The sequence below is a fragment of the Metopolophium dirhodum genome, chromosome 8, assembly GCF_019925205.1.
Source record: "Metopolophium dirhodum isolate CAU chromosome 8, ASM1992520v1, whole genome shotgun sequence".
Lineage (NCBI taxonomy): Eukaryota > Metazoa > Arthropoda > Insecta > Hemiptera > Aphididae > Metopolophium > Metopolophium dirhodum.
In genome coordinates, this window is record NC_083567.1 from 2222449 (window position 1) to 2249840 (window position 27392).

The 27392-nt window shown below is 34.5% G+C and overlaps 1 protein-coding gene across 1 annotated transcript in view; it reads right to left on the reverse strand.

Moving 5' to 3' along the window:
• The window catches only part of LOC132950384 (UNC93-like protein), a 54007-nt gene extending 26960 nt beyond the window's left edge, over positions 1-27047 (reverse strand). Inside the window, exons 1-3 of the mRNA XM_061021806.1 lie at positions 26346-27047; positions 12515-13371; positions 10316-10541 (exon numbers count right to left, since the gene is read on the reverse strand). Coding sequence (XP_060877789.1) covers positions 10316-10541; positions 12515-13286 — 998 coding nt within the window. The 5' untranslated portion in view covers positions 13287-13371; positions 26346-27047. The remainder of the gene's footprint in view (positions 1-10315; positions 10542-12514; positions 13372-26345) is intronic.
• Between the last annotated feature and the right edge of the window lie 345 nt (positions 27048-27392).

Genomic DNA, 27392 nt, shown 5'->3' on the forward strand with positions numbered 1-27392 from the left:
ATTATATTATATCGTTTTGATTAAGTACCAAATATACACCTAAACTAGCTGTGTAACCCGACTTCACCCGGAAAATATGAACAAACTTAAAATACGGAGCTAGATCGGTGTATCTCGGTTTTAGGATCCTCGGTTCACGTGCAAATCGGAATCGGTGTTACTTCGCTTTCTGACCTAATTCATCCGAGATAGGCAATCTGACTGCGGCGGATTGAATTTAGCTCTTGGTATATTTTTGAACGTGGTTCAAACTCTTCTCTAAACTTTCTTAATATCTCTGAAAACTATCATTGAAACTTTCATTGAAACCGGTCATTCAGTTTTTGAGTCTAAAAGCTATTGACATTAGGGCGTATTGCCTCTTGTTGTACGTTTTGATAACAGCTAGACAATAACTTAAACATTTTTTTTTTGTTTTTTAAAATGAAAGACACAAATAATTGTTGAATCAAGTTGCTTCGATAATTTGTATAATTTGGCGACAAAATTATGTTTTGATCTATATATAGGTTGTATAAAACATACCTATTATAATTTATGCAGTTTATGTAACGTTGACATAACCTTAATAATAATAACGATAAGAACTTCAATCGTGCATGTATTTATTATATATATTTTATAATATAGTGATCGTCATTCTGAAAATGACCATCGAACCGTTATACGGTCAAAACGTCTGACCAGACTCATTGCTGCATGGTTATTAATTTGTATTTTATACCCAGAACACATTTAACATTTACTCTATGTATTATTTTTGTAATACAAAATAATATATATTTACATGCATTTACAGGTGGGTCGTGATTTCAATAGAGACTGTGGTAATGACAAGATAATTCAGTGCTTATAGTTACAATAGCTGTTTAGCACAGCACATAATAATAATATATAAATATACAAATATGTGCAAAAGAAAATATCGCATAATATTTATTTTTTTTTCAGAGCTACCTATTAATTTCAGAGCATCTAATTAAAACGAAAACATATACATAGATGTAACGTGCGTAATGCGTGTGTGTATTTCAACACTTAAAATAAATGAAACGTGCATGAGAAATTTAAAATTTACTTGAATAATTTGATGGTGAGAAATGTAGAGAAGTAGGTACCTATGTTCTTGTATGTAATGTTTATGGCATATAATTGTACGCCTAATTAGGAAAACATGTTTTTAGTTTATCGAAGTGAATAAGTGATTACAAGTGATTCTCAACCAAAAAATAAACATCTACTTTTACAACAACAACAAAAGTAAGTTTTTACAGTTGAGTTCATTATAATATGGGTGATAAACAATAATTTATGCATAGGCCGGTATAAAGTTAATAAATATTAAATTATAATAAACGGATATAATGATTTCGTTCCCGGATTAAGACCGACTAAGTGATGCACATGGATTGGGTGAAGAAAGATCTGGAAACACTGAAACCGAAGAAATGGGAAGATGAATTCCAGAACCTGAAAGATTTGAAAACAGGGACAAAATTATGAAGCCAATAAAGGAGATAAGAATGATGGCGTTATCATGGTCTATATATTATGTAATTTTAAATGATTTCAAGTGTAATTGTGACAGATGGAACAATAATATATATCATCACAATCACTTATAAAAAACACATAATAATATATTATAGCTATTTATCAACAAATAAAAATATATAATAATTATGAAGTCTAGGTGACTATACTAATTATACGATCTATTAAACAATGGAATTACTTTTTATTGATAATATGACAATATTTGAGTCCCTATACTACCTATACTAATCGTTATTTTTTACGAGTCGTGAACAAATTGCTATCATAGTTCACAAACGATAAACGCCCCCATGAGCAAGTTCAGCAAGTTTCAATCAACTAGTAATAAGAACTTAAGTTAGGTAAATATAGAAAAAAGTTGATGCAAAAATAAGTAACTCGCAATATTATATTTATCAGGCAATTTAATTTTAATTTTTGACTCGTATCAATGCTCAGCCTTGAGTTTAAATATTAAATTATATAATATTATATGGAAAAAAATCGTGTTTAAAGGACTCTCTACATATATTATTATTCAAAATGGTGTGAAAACCTTAAAATTGTGTGAATCGCGGTGCAGTGTTTGCCGATTTCTTCGCGGGTATATAGGACATGGTTAGTCTTAAGTGGAAGTACCTATCTATCTTCTAAAAAAATCGGTCTTAGTAAAATATAATATATTCACATACATAATACCACGTGTGTTTCTGATCAGCTTGTCCCGTGTTGGATACACAATGATTTACCATAGGTTATTAATAATTATTTAGTGTTTGAGTGTCGCAATTTAAAAATATAATGGTGTGACAGTTTCGAATTTTTTGGCTTAGGTACCTATTAAATATCTATTTTTTCTTTTAATATGATGTTTAAATTCATAAATACCTTATACAATGCGTATTATATTATAATATTATGTATCATATCTTTCGTTAAAAATCAATATTGATATCTAAATTATATTTTTTTGTGAAACTCCACGACGACGTAATTTAATAGTTAGTTTATTATTATTCCGTGTGTACACGTACGGAAAAAAACATGTACATAGTACAATGTTGACGGAAATAAGTTTAGCTTTTATTAATTCGTGAAAAACATATAGATATATTATTAAATGTGGAGTATATTTTTATACATGTACCTGCAGCAGTGGTCGGAATGGATATAATTATCAGAAGACTTTTTATCAGCGAAAAAAATAAATAATGCAATACAACCGGATCGCCCGTAAATTATAAACAATTCCATTGAAAAGCCTAACATGTAATAGTAATGTTGTAAAGTTGTTGTGAAATCATGCAGTATAATTTATGTTTCGGACGATTTTTTTTTTATCGTATAATATATTTTAACTACCCAGAAGTCAAGGAAATCGAATTTTGCATCGACTAATAACGAGTTGGTTATTATTACCTATAGGCTATACAATATGTGTGTTATAATATGTATGCTAGCTACATACAGTAAATACACTCAACGAGTGACCGGAAAAAAAATGTGTTATATCTCAAAATAATATTTTACAATTGCCAATGATTAATATAATTATATGAAATATATTTATCCGTAATTTTTAATTAAAGATAATATTATAATATATTTACATGAATTTCGTAACTCTATTGACTGCCAGAATGTCTATAGATTTCAAAATAAATTATCATAATAATATACAGAACACTATTCTGCAACGTAGGTTTGCTGTTGAAGTGAGATCCTTTGTCCGTGGAGTTTTTTTTTTCTAAGCAATGAGATCAAACTCAAATTTATAACTTATTCTATAAATTATAAAGTATGTGCTTGACAAAAAATAAATAGTGACTTTTATTATTACGAATTTGAACGTTCAATCAACACGTCGTCTTATAAAAGATTCGGAAACGAGCTCAGAATCACTATAGTATATATGTACCACTGTATAGTGTTTCATAAGACGTTTTTCAAACTTTACACGAATAGTGACTGTTATTGTATTTTCTGAATTATACGACCAAATAAGTATACTCACATAATATAAATATATAATATACCCACGTCATATGTGTATACAATATACATTATAATATATAATATATTATTTTTAAACTACAGACGGTGCTTACGTGTTTAGTGTGGTGAACAGGCGCTACTCGAAATTGTCTGAGCTTTTTCAAAAGTGTTAGGTTACAATTTGTGTAGTAAAATATTACAAATTATTATTTATTGTCACGGGACTATTGTGTCCCATACGCGTATAATAATAATAATAATAATATGTATATTGTACCTATATTATTATAACGTATAACACCTTCCTATTTTCGCTTTCATAATAATATTAACTCAATAATTATATTATGTCGTTCGGTCACGTTTTCTCGGACAACAAAAATGGTGGTAGCCTGACACACGATTTAAAATTTACGCGCATTTTTATCATCATCATTACAACACAACGCCCGCACCTAACCGCTTTCGAGCGTTTCCGCGTCTGGATTTCGATCCGGTCTGCGACCACAGTCCATATTATTATATTAAAATGTGTGCTAGTGTTTGTCGTTAAGTCGTTTTTCTTTTATCCGCCCCCCCCTCCCGGGACGTTTTCGAATGATCACTCTGTATAGACATGCACACGGCACCACGTCACGATGTATAATATTAAACACGTATGTTCGTCGGCTCGAATATACAGGGGGATTCTATGGTCACCCCCTTTTTATTCTTCAATGATGCGCGCAGTTTGCAGTTATTCAAAATCGGACTTTTCGAACTTTTAAATATACTCGCGGAGACCACGCATATATTGTTTTCAAATTCTTGAGATTTTTGTCTAGGTAGAAATGTCGTCCCACATAGCTACAAACTATGGTGTTTTTAAAATGAGAACCGTCCCCGTTAACAAGTCTTCTTGAAATCGATTTTCTCACAATTTTGATTTTTTGATTTTAGCGTCTCCAAAAATTTAAATACTCTTTTTTAATATGACGTTTTCTGGAATTTGAGGAATAATATAAAAAATGTGGGAAAGTCGATTTCAAGTAGCCTTGACGACGAATTCAAATCTGTTTTCAGAATTCTTATCGCTCAATAGATCTATCGGAATGTTTGGCAAAAAACACGTCTAAAATACTATGTCGCGCGTGTGTTAGACAAAAACAGAAAATCACGGTACCGAATCCCCTTAAGACTTGCATAATATATTATAATAATAACACATACATGAAGTACATGGTTTCCGAGCGTTCAAAAACTTGTCGGGGGCTGCGATTTCGAACCAGTGCGAAAACCACTCTGTACTTCCCAACCCCTACCACTCTACACATATAACAACCCCCCACTACAATCGCAAACAATGGCCATTACAATCATTATCATTATTATTGTATACACGCAGCGAGCGTATACCAACGACTTTCTCCATAATAATATATATATATGTCTGCGTTTAACGTATGTATCGAAGACGAGCCGGCGCACATACCGCACATATTATATCGCGTGTTTATAATTAATTGTTTTTTGTTTTGTGTTCCTTATATACTTTATTTACAATTGAAATGCGTTATTGTGCACGCGAAATTATTTAACCCCAAACAAAGTCTCATTCGTCCATCATCGGCGTTTATACCTAATACATAATATATAGGATTGCGTGTAGTCTATAGGTTATGCACGCATTCACGCGCATATTTATGATGTTTTATATAAAGTATGCTTTCAGATGATTTTCTCGTGATTACAAATCGACCTTCTTCCCACGTCATAATATATAATATTGTATACCTAGGTAGGTATAAGATAAGCTACAGTATATCGAAATATTATAATATATAGGTACGTAATAATGATTATACCTTTATATGGCTATATATAACTATACTACGCAGTTAAGTCTGTTAACATATTTTATCAATCTCAACAACTATAGTCAACCTACAAAAATATCATCGTTTTGCAAATTATATAGTCTAGGTTTAAATTATAACATATTATACGGGATGTCCCGTGAGCATTTACCCATTAAGATATCTCCTGAGATAATACTTTTATCATAAATCTGTTTTTTTTTTTTATTAGACTCACAGAGACAAGGACTAGATATATTTTATTTTTATTTTTTGGTAAAAAAGTTAAGAATTCAATTTTTAACTATTTATTTATTTTTTGATAGTCTTCAACCATTATAGAGTTTCATTTTTTTAAATGTTGACTTTTCGACATTTTATTTTCATTGATCTCATGATTTTTAATAATTTTTTTTAGTTTATAGGTAAAACTTGTTCGGGTCTCCTTCCATGGCTAATGGGTATACCCTCATGGGACCAATATAAGTATATACGGACATATGGATGTCATAATATTATAGTCATTTTGGTAAAATCGACTTTTTCACATTTTCATTAAATTTGCTCCAAAATTTTACATCTAGTATTTTTTTTTCACTAATTGGCGATCTACCCAGTTTAATACGATCCAACAATATTGTATATCTAAGTGAATATAGTACTGCAGTATTTGTGAAAATTGTGTAATACTATATTAATAAACATTATATATTTTTTTTTAATTTTAAATTTTAACTACAGAGTTTAATTACTAGGTACTTTAATAACTATGTAAATTCTACGCAATCCGAAAAAGCCCAATTATACACAACGTTAATTATACATTATTAAAAAACATGAGCTTAATTTTGAAAAAAATGTATTATGTAATTTAAAGTGACTATAATGATGGATCATATTTAATAAGCTGTCAAGATCTTTTTGTGAAAACAATTGCACGAAAGGTAATAAAATAATAATTTATTAATGTGAGTGCGAAATTAACATGAATGATTTTTAAAACTGCTCTCGTTAGGTGAAATACTGAAATATCACCGATCTAATTATTTGAAAAAAAAAACTAATACGCGAGTGGATGACCGACTTCATGTAAAAGTGTTCACTCGACGATTCATCTATTTTCATTCGCTCATACTTCACGGAGTGTAAAAAACTTTACTATATATTATATACTACAAAGGCTGCCGATATTATATGTAAATAACGTCTTATATAGGCACGTCGATACAGCAGCCGTCGAGCACTTTGTGCGGAAACATAATAATATAATATGTAGCGCGGCGGTGTCTTTATTATTATTATTATTATTATATTAATAAAAATATGTTTGCCGTCGACCGTTATTCCGTTTTCGCGGTCACGTGTTTTGGTTGCTTATTTTTTTTTTCGCCATACCCGGATTGCCTCAGGACTCCGGATTCGCGCGGACGCAATCAGAAGCTCGATAATAATATATATATAGGTATATAATATATTATATTATACAGATATAGTATTTATTATATATAGTGAATATTTTAAATCAGTAAACACGCACACCTTGGAGCGAAAAAAAGTAAAAAAAAAAATTAAATCAAATAAATAGACAGAAAAACAAAAAAATTAAAACGTGGTAAGAGTAAAAAAAAAAAAAAACCTCGTAAACCGCGGTATACCCGAGGCAGGACGTCTATTCCCCAGAGAACGCGCGTAACTCGAAGGCGACTGATTATAATATATTATATTATACTATTTATAGTGAATATAATAATGTTTGCTCAATGCTCAAAGCACCTACCTGTATATACATATAATATTACGTACATATATATGATGTTTATAATTGGCATACTATAATATAGATCTATCCGCATCAATAATACTGCACTGTATGCATTATACATTTATAGAGTGCCTAATAATAATATATTTCGGTATAGCCATCCCGAGTGTTTGCAAAATTCAATGCAATAATGTTAAAATTTTAAGTAAACGGCGGTCTTGTGGCCTATATAGGTAGGTACTTTATCCTATGTATTTCAAACAGAATTGGATTTTACACCTAGTGAGTTATTATTATTTTTTTATTTCAACCACCTGACGTAATAAAAAAAAATCTTCGTTTGTTATTCTTCAGTTTATAAATATTTATGAGACCGAATAATTTCAGTGTGATATTACCATTTTTTTTTTCACAATAGACATTCTTAGTTTTTCCACATACCTAGGCAGGTTAACACATAGTACTGCAAATTGCAATTACATATATTATATTATTATTTATAAACCGGCATTTTAATAGTTCTCATCCGTAATATTATTATTATTATTATTCAGGTAGTTGAGTAACACGTATTATCTCCTCCTAGTTTTTTTTTTTTTTTTTGATAAGTGTACCTACTTTATTTGCAGTAATTTTATGTGTACATAATATCATTATAAGATATACCCGTAAAAATACCTTCTGTTATAAATAATTATTTTCGTATTATATAATTATACACAACATATAATATTAATTATTATACATATCCAGAAAATGTACAAAAATTCAAATGAGGAACAATGTGGACCGAACTTGAGACGGTATATATTTGAAAAAAAACGAAAAATTGTCCCGATCTTTAATATTTTTATCATTGGAGCATTTTTAATTATGATGGTGCCTATTCAGTTTATTAAATTCGTGTTCATCGTTTGTCACATACATGACAAAAGCAAACAAATGCACATGGTTTTTTTTTCATTTTAATACAAAAATTATTTTTATTTTGAAAATGTAAATATTTAAATTATAATTTGTATACATTATTGTTATAATGTTTGAATCATTTTTTTATTTATTCTTAATTTTGTTACACCTCTTTAGTAGGGATAATAGGTAGGTGACTTAGAATCGAGCAGCAATGGTGCAAAAATCCAAGGCTGGGCTTTAACGAGTTAAAAATTTAAGTTAAAAAGTTAATTTTATTTTAACTTTTTAACTTAACTAATAACTTTTGGGGCTTTTCATTAACTTAACTGTTAACTAACTAAATTTCTTTTTTAATCAACGTTAAATTACCGAATTAATTTTTCATTTTAAGAAGTAAGTTAAGTTAATTTATTTTGTATTTAATTTTATTATATTTCACTATTTCAGTCTATTTCGTTTTCATGTCAAAAAATATTTACTGTGATATCATTCGAATCTAACTTATATGGAAATACTGTATAAAGTATAAACACTATAGTCTATAATTAAGTTTTGGGTTGGAAAAAAATTAAGTACGCTATCGTTGTATAAGCAAATTAACTTTTTTTTATAAAAAGTTAACAAAAAGTGTGTATTAACTTTTAACTTAACTGAGTGAACCTATAGTTAAATTAACTTTTAACTTTTTGTTATTGGTGCATATTAACTTAACTTAACGGAGTTAAAAAAAAACATTAACTTGCCCAGCCTTACAAAAATCAATCTACGACAAAACGTGTCAAACGATATGTTAATATTGAACTCGTTTTAACAAAAAATAACGTTCTGTTGATATTGGTCGTCTTTTGGAGGATTTAAAGGTGACTGTTCGATAACGGTATAATCCGCGAATATACGATGGGCACATTATTATAACACGAGTCGCCTTACGAGCGGTTCGAAATATCAGGTATAAACCACAGCCAAGGCCAAATAACTTTTCAGGCTTATATAATATACCTACACGTGTGTATATGTATATATATATCAGGTATTTAAAATAAGTTACGAGAGTGCATAATACAAAGACGTATTGTTTTACGATAATAAGAACGCGCGCGATGCAAACGAGTCTTATAGTATATAGGTACAATGCAAGATAAGTACGTGTTTTGCCTCGTTCGTGCTTGAGGTCAAATATGCCTTGTAAAATCACTATATAATATCCTATCCGGTTCCGAAGATATTTATTGAAATATAATACGTACACACTTCGACTGGGTAGTGGGTATATCGGTAGGTACGTGTGTGCTCCGGTGTGTTTGGGTGTGTGTGAGAGAGAGTGAGTGTCCATAGGTCTGTTACAATATTATGTGGACTTAATACACACAGGAGGATTGGCAAACGGTTTACGCCGAAAATTTGAATTGGCACCGAAACGTTATTGTCTGGTCTGCAGATGACAATGATGACATTATCGCTTATGTGAATGACGAAAGTGACGGGGAGATCCTCATTTTCGGGAACACTATGTCACTGTTACAGTTTTACACTTTTAGTTTCTGATTGTCCTGTCCACATGCGGGTTGACTATTATCGTAAACGTTTCTCGATCACTTTCGCATAGTTCAAATTAAGAATTATTACTGTCGATGGTTCTGTATGTATATTATGTATCGAACCCAAAGGTCCAAGTCAAATACGACAACTGTTGTAGGGTATCGAGTAGAAATATCTGCCTAGCTGTTATGATTATGAGATATTAGATTATGATAATCACGTGACGATTGCTCTGATTTACTTTTACTTATTGCGAGCAGGAGCCGCCGAAAACGTTAATTTAGGTAATCGACGGGTCACGATGATCGATCGTCGTCTGCTGCGTCCGTCAGGGTGCATCTAAAGTGCGTTCATCGACGAAATCGATCTCTATCCCTGATCGCACTTGAACTGGTTAGCTAGTTCTGTGTGTATATATACGTCTAGGCTCTCGTATCACACACCGTAGCCATACTGATGTAAAGTTTTAAACTCGTATGGCTGTGCAGATAAAATATATACCTACTATTATATAATAAAAATTTTCGCCGGTATGGTTAAAACTATAGGGTTTTCTTGTTCAAGTGTGCAACGTACCTCTATATATAGGTATTATAGTATTATTGATGTGTTATTCTTGAAGACACACGCGGATTAGTTCTCCGAGAATTAAAAAACCTCGTATTGCTCGCTGACGACGAATCGCCAAAATAGATACTATTTGAAGTTTCTAAAAAAAATTAATCGAAAGATTTACCTGGAAAGTGGGTCCAGGAACAGGGCTATTATGATGGTGGCCAGTACGATGCACGTGAGGTATATGGTGCTGATCTCGAATATCTCCGAGTCTGGTGGTCTTTCCAGGTTGTCGATGGCGTGGTTTCCCATCACGCAAAAGTTCGAACCGCACAATCGCAATTCCTCTTCGGATAGCATCGTGCTGTTGTCACCGATACCGCCGCCGTGGCCACCGCTAGACAATACTGTGTACAAAAGAAAAATCCCGTTACGTCAGAATAGTCACGCAATGATATGATAATAATAATCTGATGATTATAATACCCACGCTGCAGTTCAGTAATAAGTGATAATGCTATACGCGCATGCGGTTTACGAGTCTCGCGAGACCCTAAGCTCTTTTCCCCTTATTCCTTATCCCTTATTATCGCTGCACTGCAGCAGGGGTGTTCGATTGCCATATCTTTGCTTTTATCCGTCGGCGGATATTATTTATTGTTAACCGTGAAATTTGCCAAGTGCGTGGTCTCACTAAACCACAAATTAATCGAATAATATACGATTTGAGACCATAACACAACACTGCGTATATAATATAGTATATTATATTATAATCTGTAAGTGTGTTCGGGTTTCGACAAAATTGCCGTGACAACACATCGATACATCATAAAATGGGTACATGTAAAATGTGCGTTAATGTGTTCCGACGCGAACATTATTTTGTTCTCATGTCGGAAAGAAATTAGGACTACGATCAACCGCGTTATTCAGGGTTATTGCGAAATGTAAACAGGTGTCGGAGATAGCTAATGGATTTCAAATAGCGTTGGCAACCATCGGCAGGAATCGCGTTTGCGAAATGATAATAATACGATCGAGCCGTAGAATTCAAAAGGTTTTCATCTGTGCGTGATATATTCGTTGAATGTCTTCTGATTTCTGCTGCAGGTCAGTAGGTATATACCGCGCATACTTACTTATACCCGCACTACGCGCGGCTATTACCATTCGCGACACATGGATACATTTTGAAAGACGGCTGACCGTAAGAGCGATTATTAAGGTAAAATATTTAATAGGTATATATATAATTATACGATGGTTGCAGTTAATAGTTGGCCATAGAGCGGTCTGCAAGAGGGGTAGGGGGAACAACGGTGTCGAGACGGTAAACGTATTTACTAATATAATATAACGGTCATTATACATTTCGCCTTGACATTTGCGAACGGTCCCGACGCAGTGACGCGCGTTAAAACGGCGGGCGGCGAATACGATATCTACTGAAAAGCGGCTGACAACAAATGCAACTGTAATTGAATAACATAATATATTGAACACAAGCACACATATACGTCGTAATACGTACCTATGTAATAAGATTTAGTGACTATACATTATTGTGTACCTATAATAAATCGAATTAATTGATTTCGATTTACAGCTATTGAGCTGTATGAATGCGCGCGGAAAATATTACCGTACGAGCACAACGGTGCTGCTGCATCAGCGGTTCACGGTCGTTTATCCATGCCTAATATCGTAATGTTATATATTATTATCATCACGATAAATTAACGAACGAGCCACCTATTACAGCGCTGCGATTATTATTACAATTAAATTGATAAGACCGCAACATTGCAGCCTGGTGCAGGTGTCCATTTTATGTTATAGTGTATATATAATAGTGATCCGGTGTCGGCGACCTGCAGCGTATCGGTTACTGCGACTGCAGCACTCGCGTTTTTTTTTTTTTCATCGTGGTGCACTCTATATTGTGCTGAATTAGGCGAATTCGTCGCGATTTTTTTTTTTTTTTGACAAACCATCGTAATCAATAAAATTACGCGTTCGGGTCATATTTTTTATTTCTGTCGCCGCGCATATTACAATGCAGAATTGTAAATTTGTAAACCACGACTGGACCAATAAATTAATGACCTCAAAATACGTCATTATACGAGCAATACAAATAGGACATAATAACATTTCAGTCGGAAGTGGGATGTAATGAAATGGCTTTGGGAAGATCTTTTATTATTCAATTGAGTGAGTTATTATGACCGTGTAGAAGAATTTTTAGTAAATTTTTAATGGTAAATTGAATTTTCGAGAAATTCGTTGCTATGGACAATAATATTATGACAACCGAGCTCGCCGCAAGTCTTATCTGTAAAACGTTTTAAGTTTAATATCTAATTTAGGTACATACCCAACGAAGAGATGAGGTTTCCCCAAAGCTCAGCGGTCTGCCAAGCCAGGAAGAAGAATCCGAAGAACCGGACGACAATACCGTCCACCTGCTGGTCGGTGAGCTTGGCGTACACGGCCCCGGTCTGCGTGAGGTACGTGGCCTTGGCGGCCCACATGGGCGCGGCGCCCAGGCCCACGAGCACGCCGGCCGGCACCAGCGTGTAGAACCGCGGGTAGAACTGGGCGCCGATGTACGGTATGTAGCACAGCATGGACAGACACAGCGTCCACTTGACGGTCAGCCGCTTGATGAGGAACGTGGGGACGAATATGCAACTGAGCACCAGCGCCGCGTAGATGGCGGACAGGGACACGGTGCCCAGGCCCTCACGGGCGTTGATCGAACTCTGCAGGTTGGCCGTGCCCTGGAACGCGGTGAACTGGACCATGAACGCCAGGCTGATGGTGGACACGTTCTTCAGGATCCGCCACTTCTCCTTGGGCGACATCTTGAACTTGCCCTTGGACTGGTCGTCGTCGCCGTCGCCGTCGGCCATGCTACCGAGCGGCGGCTTGGCAAGGCCCCCGTCGCCGGACTGCAGGTCATCCCGCTTGTAGCCCTGGTTCTCGTAGCCGCCGACCACTGATATCGTGTACACGGCCACGTCGGACGACTGCTTGCCTTTGTTGGCGTCCTTGCCCTGCTTGTTGGCCCCGGTCTTGCTCTTCCGGTGGTGGAACAGGCTGCTGTCCACGCCGAAACTTTCGCGGCGGTCGGCGGACGCCACCATGTTGGCGTTGTCGCTGTTGACGCGTTGCCTAACCGCTTCGGTTGTAGCTGTCGCTGTCGCTGCGATCGACGACGATCAAAAGGACCTGCGGAGAAGATCAACAAACGACGTTTAGTAAGTGATAGTTAACTGATAATGATGAAAACAACATGTATAGGTTGGTACTGTGAATTTATAATAATATAGTTAAGGCTGAGATTTTCTAGAATATTCTTATTGTGATAAGCAGTTACCTTTATGTTGCACTACCCTACAATGGTTTTCATAATATTTTTTGTATACTATAATTTATAAATTCGTTTTGTATTATTCATTTATTCTGATCGCAGTCATAAGACGTACATTTGAATTGTTTTTTTTTCAAGCTTTAAATAAATAAGTAAAATACTTTTTTCGAAAATCATAAATTTTTTTTTTAACGATTGTGACAAAACCTTACCAAAGCAGCCCTATCAAAAATAACATTTAGCTCAACGTTCGTGCGTTTAAATAACATGTAACGTCGACGGAGCGACGTGTTTCGATCGCACCTGCGTGTAGTGGTAAAATCGTGTCGTTATAATATGCGACTGATAACGAAAAACGACACAAATCGAACTCGCGAGCTGCTGCATGATACTTACAATATTATAATAGGTACACATACGCGATGATAATATTATTGTACGTAATTTTCTCATAGCCGAACCTTCCTCTCCCGACACATTATATGTGTGCGGCGAAATGCCGTTCCATCGACCCCGTGAACCGGTTTTTTTCGCGAAAAAAAAAATCGTATAAAAAACGCTCTCGTGAGACGAAGCGATCATGTGTGTGTGTGTGTGTGTGTGTGTGTGTGTGACACGTTCTCCTACGTTCACGGTGTGTCCGAAGGCTTAAACAATATAATAATATTATTAAGTAGGTAGGTAGGGATGTGTATTAGAATAGCAAGTGCTGTGCGTAAAACTTCGAAAAAAATGAACGAACAGTGCCGTCGCGGACTGGAGGAGAGATTATTATTATTTTTAAAAGCGAGACGTGACGGCCACACCCCTTCCGACACCGCCGCCGCACCGCTCACCCTTAGCGGAACCTCAACGGCTACAACGGAGACGACCTACGTCTCGCGTATACCTAAATAAAATATAATGAACATTAAACGTTCGAATATTAAACCATAAAACGCGATACCGATGAGACTGGTTACTGGTTAACCATATACAGTATAATATGCAAATACTATATGTACCGTAATAGTATATTATATTATATATGCCTACCTTATATAAACTATATACATACATATTTTATGTATATGTACATGTAAAAAACGAGTCTCGCACGGGGAGGGGGTGAATACTATTAGCCCCTTCGGCATTAGCGGCGGTCCACTGTCCACAGGTGTTTCATATTTATGTACGCTCGAATAGTTTAATATTATATTGTGTGTTATATGGTAATCTGTAACTACCTAAGTATATGCCAAGATACCTGCCTAGTATATAAAAGTATTATATTGGTCGTATTAGATGTATTGTTGTTTTTGAACTTATAAAAGTCAAATTAGGAATATTGAGGGCTAATATATTATTATTTTACACTACAAAAACCGCTTTCGATCAGATCTACTACTTATATATATAAGCACAATGGATTCCGCTTAATCTGGATACGTTGGGACCAAATTAATTTTGCCCACATAAACTGTACGAACCGAAATTAGTTAGTTATAGTATACCTAGTACCTACATTGGAATTGAGACCAGACCATTTCGCCCATATTAAGCGGATGCCCATATTAGCCATTAACCTGTGACCACACTAAGCGAAATCCACTGTATTGTAATACCTATATATAGATTCCGGGCTGTCGGTTTTGATAACATTTCAAAACCTATGTACAATTATATATTAATTTGGTACTTTGCAGGAAATGTCAGTTTTTTTTTACTGCTAACGGTACCTACTCCTATACATATAAGAATAATATAATATAATAATAGACCTTTTTTTTTTTTATTGAAGTAATCTACAATCTATACATGTTCTTAGTATAATAAATAGGTTTGGTGAGTGACGAGTAAGAATGATATGATAATAAGATTAGGGAAGGTTAGTGGTACAGTTTAAGGTACAGTGGTAATACCCTATAGAATAACATACCTAAATAGTTTGATCGAAAACGACAAAATAAATAAACTATTAAACTATTAAATTAATAAACTATGTACGCATTATACATTTTACTACTACTCCGTGCAAACAGGCCAAACGAGGATCCGCTCTAAAAGCGCAATAAAGCTTACAGACTGATTTTATGCGTAAGTCGATCTGCATTGTTTATAATATCGTTATTATTGTCATATTTTTGAAATACACGAATGAATTCGGAACTTAAAATATAGACATTCACCTAAATGGCAGCACATGGGGATAGGATAAATAGATAACCGTCTCGAAAGTCAATAATTTAGTTGATGAGTAATATATAGTTTTAACGACACTATAGAGTACCTATATACCTAACGAAAAGCGTTGAGCTTAAAATATATTGTTTTTGATGGTCATACCGCCGATGAGGAATTTAACAAGAACAAAAAAACCTGTAACTGGCACTGGACACATACGGACGACATTACCATCATAAAACCTAATCGTAAAGATACGTGTAGTCGTGGCCATAGGTGTAGGTACCAAAAATCGGATGATCCATTTAACGAGACACTTATTATTTTAAAAACTATTCACAATTTTGAAAATTATTAGTTAAAAAAACAAAATTTTCCTAAGACTCGTATTATGTATCGTTTAAATTTTTTTTAATAACACCGCACGCATTTAAGTTTTTTATTGCAAAGCAGAATACTTCATATTCGCATTGGTTGGACGAGTAGTTTATGAGTTATAAGTATTTAAAGTTAAGATGAGCGACGTGGACTGTGATGTGGTACAGGGGAACCCCGTAAAAACTAAAATGTTGAACCACTGCTCCGCTCATCTTAACTTGAAATACTCATAAGTCATAATATTGTTAACAAACTCTGGTCATCCGAAATTTGATGGTTACCTACCTAAAGATGGAAATTATTCTGCTTTAGAATGTGAAATCAAAAAACACACGTTTTCATTCGAAAGAGTAAAAAACATAGTGTTTTGTAACGACACGAGATTATGTAAAATAATTAATATTTTCAAAAACGTTAGTATTTCCCGAAATATTTGCGTCTGTCGTTAAATGAATCACCCCGTATATACTATATTTTATACCTACACGTATTAATGTATTATACGACCTACGCGTGCGAAAAAAAATTAAACCTCATATAGTCATATATAAATTTAATATTATAATACGTGTAGCGGAAAACTTGCGCTGGACAAGGTTATACTTTCTCCCATTGTGCATTCCGGGAACCACTAAACACACACACACACACACACACACACACATATAATATGTATGTACACGTTTTATTCTGTGCATAATTATGTGTATATATATATAGGTGTACCAGCTGGCAGACGATCGGGGGCTACGGGCGCCTAGGTTCGCACAGTTTATTATTATTGTTATTGGAGTCAAGGCGAACGCGAGTCGATTTTTGACTTTGAAATTTCCGAAATCCGTCGTCCGTTATCTGGGTCATATTATATTAATATAATAATAATAATAATATATATTAATATTACATCGACAGTGTTTTATCGCGACAAGCCGCGTCTAACATATAGGTAACGATAAATTGCATTCGTTACGCGCGGATTATCTGTCACGTTACTATTACATGCGAATGGGATAACAATATATTTAACAGACATTGACTTCGACGGTATAATAATGCATCGAATAAAAATCAGTCGAAATCGCCAAGATTTAAGTCATGCGTATAATAGGTTAGGTTATATACACTGCTATATATAGTTATTAGCTACCTCAATCATACCTTTTGCATTAGAAATTGTCTTCCTCTACAAGAGATACTAAAATTCTGCATTATAGGCATAATAATATTATATTATCGCGTAGAGCGTTTTACCCGATTGTCAAAAAAAACACGTAACAATTTGTGCGAAAGTTCTTCGGGAATAGGCATAGGTACGCCCGCATAAGTTTTCAGAACAATCTCGCAGTTTCTGCTCTATAAGTACTCGTGATTCATGCCCGGACTTACGTAACCATTCGAACACTAGACGGAAATTAATAATTCAATGCGTTTACGATATTTACATAAATTATAATATAGTTCTTCTGTAAACGAACCGACCGACTCGGCTGGTTTTTTTTTTGGTAACAGGAAAACAAACGTTTTAATTTTTTTTCTTAGGCAAACCAAACAAATGCCCACAACTGTCAACTGCTATTATAGTATGACCGTGACTGATAGGTATATCGTATTATACTACATAGGGTAAGTACGTTGGGGTTTTATCGATTCCGCCGTTTTTATATCAATTCCGCTGGCTATCGATTCCGTTGGATATTTGTTTATGTTTATTAAACAATAACCGATGCATCATTTCATACGAAATTTTTTTTTTAATTAACAGTATAGTTACACGCAGTTTATTACTATAATAGTAAATGTGTTTTTCTTTTATTTAAATAAAAACATTCCAAAAAACAATAAATTCAAACATTGACGTCCACAGGGGACAATATAACCCAATCATACATTTATTATGGCGGAAAAACAAACATTAAAATACAATGTGAAATTTGTTAAAATTATAAAATAATATAAGTAACTCAAATACCTAGGGATTGTAATTTTTACAAAATTAAATGAAACCGTCGGTTTTTTAAATAGATTTGTTATAAAAATAATAAAATATACAATGTAAAAGTATGGGTAGGTCGTATGTATCTATTACCTATTTGATATTTAAATTATTATCATATTATAATTACAGTTATAGTGTATACTAATATTGAAATAAAACATATTTTACATCTTAAAATAGCATTGGAATAAATGTAAATCTAAGACTATTTTCCATTTTGTTATTATTAAAATAAATAATTTTCAAATATTCAGCGGATTGATGGTCGACGGAATCGATGTGTAAAAAAGTTCGGCGGAGTCGATAGATTTCTTACAGGTAAAAAGGTAATTTCGGGGCCATTAATGTATACCCCCCCTAGACTTATATTAACGACGAGTCGTCGATGATTTCAACGCATCTCGTCGCTTTAATATCCTCGAGTATATAATATTTACATAAGTATATGTACCAAGTGCTTGCTAATAATTATTGATATAAGTATAGGTCGCGGGGTCGACCAAACCGCGTCCTAACATTTTTTTACCGATATAACATAATATAGGTAATATTCCTATTCCTCCCCTTCATATTTTTCATCATATTGGGCGGTCGTCCGCGACTCTCTTATCACCGGCCACCCCCCGGTCAGCTCACGCCCAGGCGGAATATAATATGTAGCAGTTAGGTGTACCTTTGTATAATACGAGTACATAGGCAGTGCTCAAAGTGTTCGTGAATTACGCTGTATACAGAATTGTACGCTGTACACCGGAACCCGCTGTAATATTCCACTCGCCGAAATATTTTAAAACAACTATAATAGTGGCCAGTGGCACTGCGCTGTAGCCCTGTGGCCCTGCAGTATGACGTGTCCACTACATTATACTGCCTCCATTCGAAATGCCCGTTTTCGGAAGAGTTGGATTGCGCAATCGGACGTTTAGAAAACGTGCTCGGGTTTTTATGCACACCGACGACACTCGACGACGACGACGACGACGGTTAGATTTTCTATTTGCCGACCGCGTATATATATACATAGGTAATTTAAAGTATGTGTTATAGTGTTTGGCACGCGCACATAATATATTTTGTACAGTTTTACACGGACAAACAAGTGCGCCGGGCTGGCGGCGAAGGTACCAGCTAGGACGTATATTATTATTATTTTACGCGGTTAATGATTAACGCGTATTTACACTTGTCATCTCGTCCGCACATAATAATATTACAGTACCTATAACCTATATTATGTGTGTTGTACGAATTCTTTGTAGACATTTCGCTAACGAACGCGGAACGACACACGCCGTCCAATAATGATAATAATAACGCCATTATGGTAATTTTACAATTATTATTTAGACCCGTCCGCGATATTGTATGTGTGTGATATTATACGAGAACAAACCCAGCTCCATCAGTCGAAATCGATATGACATTATTCGGTATAATTTTATTGCGCACTAACCCGCGATGTATAATTTTTTTCTGAATAAAGTTTGAAAACTACAACGACAGCCTATATAGTTCAACGTAAAATCATATACGTAAAAATGTATAATAATATGTTATATTGCGTTATCGTGTGTTGTTCACTGCAGCGAGGGTGTAAATTATGTCACTCGACCCGTTCCCGATTACTTTTTTTATGATATATTCGAGTTTCTCTTTCCTTTGAATGTTAGCCCTTGAAAGTTGACACGCTTTACTGCGGTTTTAACGTCTAAAGAAAGTGCGAGTGTTGATATTCGACAAACGAAAAATTTGACTTAAAACGAAATCTCTGCGATATTCGAATATGATTGCCCCACATATCATGATTTTCGGTTGGTTCTAACTTTATATATATTGTACTATGTATAGCCACTTTGGCTATACTCGAGTAGTATAGGTAATGTGGGTGTAAACTTCGATGCGAAAAATATCGATTTATGTTTTCGTCATCCCACAGTTATTATTCTATATGTATAACAAATATTATCGATCTCTATTCTTAAATTAATTGTATACCTTTCAATGCTGTAATTGTAACTTCGAGACAACCTGTAGCTGTATACTATATTATATTATACAGTCATGCGCTGCAGGTAAACATAATTTCCGCGCAGACATATTAAATTGTTTTAAAAAAAAAAATTGTCAACTATCTCGCGCGTGCGGTAAAACGCAAACACGTCGGAAAAAAATAAACAATAACTTATAACATTAAATTATCATTTTAATAGTGCGACGTAATAATAATCGTCGTGTATTGATTAAATTGCTTGAACACTATAATAATAATATACACGTAAATGAGTGTGATTGTAAATTTTAACGTCCGTCGTAAATCTCTGTCGATGAAAAATCATTAGGTACTTCTTCCTGCGCGGATATAATATATGTATAAGCTCAAAATCCTCAAATATAAAAACGTTATTATTTTATTGTTAATTTGTTTACGCATCTCGTGCGGTACTTATATTATGTTTTGAATTGTTTTTGAAACAAGGTTAAGAAATTTTGCCCGGTGGCGCTGAAAACTGCTTTCTAAAACCATCATCACAATATACTATTTATATACATAATTTATAATTTATAGGTAAGCTATATAATACAGCGCATGCATTTCAGTGCATGTACCTACCAAATGTCAAAGCAGGGAAGAAGAGATGTAATAATAAAATCGTTCTCGAAATACCAGCTATGTTGGCTATTATTCAATAAATAATATATAGGTGCACTCGAATTTCATAACTGCTCAATATTATATTATGTTCGTTCGAGCGTGACCGAAGTAAAATAATTATTATTTCATACTATACCTAGGTATATACCGATACCGCGGTTCTATCACCAACGCGTTTGCATATTATTATATAATACGATGTGTATACCGAAATACATAATATTATATTATTTGTTAAAAGTTAAAAAATCCCTCCGAAGAGTGATCTGAGAGTAATAAGAACCACCTGTAGCCAACACAATAGTAGGCGTGGATTCGTCGAGTTACATTATACAAAAATCATTTAAGAACAGCTTTTACGGAAAACCGTCTTCGGTATAGCAGGTAAATGTTGTCAATTATTTTTTTTCGATCTTTTACAATGCGGAAGAAACTCTTTAATATTATTCGCGCTGTACTGGCGAAGATGGAATCCGAACGTGAAACATGATGCCAATGCGGTTATTGAAAATTAGTTTTTATTTTGAACCCACGAATTAATAAATATACCGAGGTCCTGCTCACGAAAACTTAATCGACTTACATAATATTAATACAATGCAACGTGTTATTATATTTTACTGGCGAATTAAAAAAATTGAAATAGGAATAAAATATCATAAATGCTGTTATTAAATCGCATGGGTCACAATCAATTAATTTATCAGCAGTGCGTACTTATATACGAACAAAATGTATAGATATCCGGAATCGTAATATTACGAATTATAAAATAAAAATAAGTTATAAAAATAAGTTACTAATCATAGGTAGTGATTTTTAATTGTAATAATAGTAAATAGGTATAATATTATACGAGCGATATTATTTAGGTACATGTAATGTATGTACCATAATTATATAGTTTAACGTTCGAGGTGGTATCGTGATACGTGATATCTGAGAAAGAAATCGAATGAAATATTTAGTCGAGTATGAAATACGCGAAAAAAAATCAAGGTCGACTAGCGCCGAAGTACCTACTATCAAATCGGTGAAAACAAAAAACCAAATGTTGCGGAAAAATTATGATACACATATTATAACATATTATAATATATGGTGCCCGCGGCTATATAATATGTTATTTTAATAATAATATTATATTATATTATATTATGGCGTATTGGCGTTTAATATTAAATTATATTATATCGTTTTACAAAGTGAAGTGTCGTATGCGGGTTGAGTTCAAAAGAAACGACTTAATACAAAAAAAATTTACAAAATTCGCCCGTCAAACGATATAATAATATAATGTGTAAACGTCTCGAAAACATTAATATTTCAGGGCAGTCAGTAGGTATAGTTAAAATAATATGACGTATTAAACTCTTATTGTGTAGTTCGCCGAAACAATTGCGTCATAATGTTATACATTCGGAACAATAAAATATATAATAATATTATAATAAATTTTAAATTTTATTAACATATACTAATAAAACAATATTATAATAAATATTAAATTTTATTAACATACTAATAAAACAATATTTTATAATACGATAACGTCTGAAACGAAACGGATATCGCTGTCCTCTATATTATAATGGCTTATAATTATATTAGTTTTATAGTCGATGTGCACTGCTTTTCAGCTTCTTACATGCTCGGCTTACATGCTCGGTTTGATCGAAATTTTTTGTATTTTTCACTTTCGTTTACTACCCATACATTTTCATATTTTCTTCGATAGGTACCTACCTACCTTATTTTGTTCTCGGTCTTGTGAACTGGACTTTTAGACTTAATGGTTGGTTAATGATTGGAAACTGTTAAAGGAACAGTGTGTTTAATTCACATCGATCAACTTGCCAGGAATCTACGGGACGAAGAAAAAAAGCAACTCTCACGATTCTAGGTGTCTATGAATAGGTGTCTCTATTAAAGATTATATTTCGAAATGTTTTTGAGTGTTATTTGAGATAAGTCCTGTATGGTGATATAGGTGAAAACCTATATTATGAAGACCTTTCTGTATTACTGCAAATTGTTAACTCAAATGTTTTTTTTTTTTTTTAAATATTATTGATATTTTATAAAAAATAGTTTATGAATTATTGAATTTTATATGGACTAAGGTTACCTAAATAACATAGTCCACGATAATGAATTTAAAAGATATGGTTCAGCATAAATTATAAAATAGATTTAATATTTGAATATATTACTTATTATACAAGTGAAATTTACAATTTTTAAAAATGATAATAATATATATTATTTTAATGTTTGAATTACTATAACAGTGTATAAAGTTTCAAAACTAAGAAATTGCTCGTTAGTCAAATTACATAAAAAAATTGTTTCCAGGTAAACAATAATTAACAGTCTAAAAAAAAAAGGCAGGTTCTCATTTCAGAAAAAGTCCTTATCGCCACGGGACACTGCAGCTCGAATGTCAAAAAAAAAAAAAACCAAGTTCGTAAAAATATTAAGGTCTCGGTTTAATATTATTTTATATATTATACTTAGATATATTAAGACGTACACTTGACAAACCCAAAAATCATAGCTCGGCGAATCACTCCATACAATACTCCATGCATTATAATATTATCGTAGAAATATTTATATGTACCTACGCATGACGATCCCGTTATAAACTTGAACCGATGTATTACATAATATAATGTTATATTATTATTGCAATACTTAAAACTCATAATATTATAATAATATGTATATATTATACGCATGCATCGCGCTGTGTATCGTAGTAGGTAATAAAGTCGTTTTTTACGAGACGTCTCCGGCCGGCGCCGATGTAATATTATTTATAATATGTTACGATGTCTAACGCGTATAGATATTTTGACGGACCAGACACAATAATGTTATACCTGCTGCAATCGCGCACACAACACTCGCACTATGTACTATTATACTACAGGCGTAGGTAAGTTATAGTGTGTTAAGACATATTATAATGATAATGGTATGCAATACGCCTTGAACTTGACGAGACCATAATATTATATTATACGACGCGAGTCGTCCACTATGTCCTCTCCGCCTGCACCGCGCCGCGAAAGTGTACGTCGTCATATCGAAGTGTTGGAAAAAAAAAATTGTAAAAAAACACGCCAGTCCGCTCTTCGACGACTATCGTGTCCCGCGCACGGAGGCATCCGACGGCGTCTTTCCACCGTAGTACAGCCTCGACATGACGTGGAGGTACGCGCATGTATCTATACGTGCAAATACCTGTACGATTGTGTTATTATCGATATTGTCGTACCTGCCATATGTATAATATAGTATCGCGAAATGTTTCCGAATACGTTGTTATCGATCGGGAATAAAATAAATACGCCATCTGCACCAACGCGACCCAAGTGTTGTGAAAAATGTTGCGAAGACGTTGTGTCTGTTTTTCGTAAAATCGCAGACGACATAAAAAAAATTATACTATGTACCCATAATAATATGACATGTCGCACAATAATTAAACAGCGCACAACATCGATATTTCACCACTGCGAAAAGTCAAAAAGTCACCCGCATAATCCGATTGTTATTTTATTTTTTAAAAGAATTAATTTGACGAAACAAAATCGAATTAGAAGCGAAACACAAACGAGGAGTTCTATTACCGATGATTTTTTTTTTATAATATCCGACGATTTTAAAATGATTACATCTTCTTTGTCCGTCGTATAATTATTTAACATTACGCGCACACGACAATAATAACATATTATAATATCAATTACCTAATCACTTACACTAATTACTCGTCAAACGAACACTACATAAGGCAGGTACACGAGAACGGAAGTAAAATTGCCATTTAAAAATGGAGAACAATTAAAACGAAAATATGAAACCAAATGATATTACAATATAATGCGATGTATGAGCATCACTGCAGTGTTTGGATTCATGTGATATATTCAGCTGTATATGATGTAGCACGAAAAGAACATATTATTTTCACGGTGGATGGAGAACTCAAGAACGATATAAAAATAATAGAATTTCTAGAGTTTACATGATTTTTTTGAAACATGCATTCAATTGTTATTATGATATAACGGGTGCGTTCGCGTTTAATTTACCAACGATATATACTCAATAATATTGTAAAAATAAATAAATGTTATTATGTACAATTAAATTTAATATTTGATATTGTAGCGGCGGACAGGTATTATATAGTCGTAATACGAGTTCGATTGACGAAACATTATAATTTATTGTAATACGACGAGATAATTGATAAATCGCATAAAATCGATAATATGAATCGTATAATATAACAATATTGTATTCTTATATTATTATTAATTAATTAATATAATATGTTTTTTTTTTTTTTTTATTAAAAATGAAGCCTCGATAATAGGACCATTATGGCTTGTATTACATACTTAAATCGTTTAAACGAAAATCGAACAATTTGATATTATGTTTCATAAATAAATATAATATGTTATTTTCGTCCATCGTTACGAATTATTTATTATATGTCTGTCGTCCGCAACATGTACGTTGTCGTTTTAAACAGGTTAAAATATAATGTAGAAACAATGGTCGTTTTTGTTCGTAGTATTATACCCATAATATTATATTCAATAAGTATAAATACTGATGGGGCAACGCAAACGGAAAATATGGGTATAACGGTTAATACGAAAAATCGTAAAATATAATAATTATGAGAGTATTATATACGCGAAACGTCTACAAACGAAAATTATGCGTTTGTTAGAACTTTAAAACTAATAATTTTTTAATACATATTTAAGATTATGTTTAATTTTAGATACCTGGCCGGTACCTATATGTAGTGTCGCAATCGTGTATTATACTCGCGAATTATTTTATGTGGAATATTTTAGCAATTGATAAAACGAATTTCGTTCTGACACACACACACACGCGCGCGCGCGCGCGCGGCCGAGCAATAACCGAAAATATTCATTTACGTTAATATATTGCTTTGATATTATTTTTATAGGTACGTAGTAATAATGGTTTGTTCCGAGACGTGTAAATACATATTATGATTATTATATTATATGCATTATATACATGACGTGTGCAGCGTGTGCAATTATCGGCGGTACTTATTAAATGCGAGCATATAACTACCCATGTATTCGGAGTGAGAAGAAATATATTTAAAACTGGAATGTGTATAATATCAATTTTAATACATGCTGTGAGCTCGGTACTGCGATGTAGTAAAAACGAAAAAATTATAATTGTGTGCCCTCGTAGCTGCTCGACCGGCCGCGGAGTTGCTCAATAATGAAACGGTTTCGCGACAAAAATGAGATCATCACGTTGATATTATATTTTCATTTTCGACTGGACGGTATGTAAAACGGATCGAGTGGCATCGGACGCACATTATTATTGTAATCCACACGTCGCGTCGTACGGATAAAAAATTTAGGTACGTCGGGTGAAGACTTTTTTTTGGGGGAAAAAACGCAATTATAGACGACCTAGCCTAACCCGCGAAGTGAACATACTCGACACCCACACATGACGGCACGACACACCCGACTCGGCGGGGCGGTAAAAGGGCGGTGGGTCAAAAAAAAAAAAAATATATAATAAATATTGCATAATATCTGCAGGTGGCTTACCTCGAGCGGGGCCCGTCCTGCGCCGTACTTTGGGCGGCAGTGACACTCCGAAGAGACGTCTTCAGGGCGTCATCGTCGTCTGCGGTGCCTCGTGTGGACGAGGAGAGTCCAATACCGGCGATGTGGACCGATTGACGTGCGGACAGATTTTTCTTTTTCGCTACGACGGTGGCGGATACGCGTATCGATCGCGGACGAGAGATATCGATGTGCTCGGCGGCGGTGCGTTGTCGGGACGCGGATTGTAGGTCAAGCGGAGGATACGCACGCGGACGGCGACAAGCGGTACGGACGACGCGCGCAGCACGACAGACGTGCTCGTACAACAGGACGCGACGAGCGTACTCATATACGCGGTCGACTGCGACGACGGCACACGCGAGCGGACACACTTGCACACACACACACACACACTCACACGGGCGCGCGCCAACACTTCAGCAGTACCTACTCGTGGAGAGAGAATATAATATGCGACGCGAGCGCAGTGCGACGACGGCGACGGTTACAATAATAATATAGCTCTTATGGTTTTAATTTCGTTTGCCTATAATAATAATATGTGTCGTATAGAATACGGTAATGTTTATTATTGCATCGGCGATGTTGAAACAACGGTATAAGATATACGCGTGGACGGCGACCGACTGTCTGAACGACCGATCGACTGAATGACTGCAGACCGACTCGCTCTGTCCGGTCCGTCAGCGGCGGTGGTGATGGTGGCGCGACTGAGAGCGTCCGCCACGAAGTCATACCCCTTTTTTTTTTCTCTATTTCTTTCCGTTCCGTTTCGTTTTTTTTTTTTTTCGCGCGCGAATATCCTATCCGTCGCCACTGACGTCCGCCCCCCCCCCCCTCTCCCGACGTCCCGCGCCCGTCGGCCACGGCCGCGCGCGCTCACGTGCCGCCGGCGTTCGAGCGCCGTCGTCGATGACCGTCGCGACCGCGGCCGAGGAGAAGTCGGTCGGACCTGGCGGAGCGGTGCGACGTTATTATGATTTCGCTAAAAAATGTTATCACAATAATATTATATTGTTATGTCGG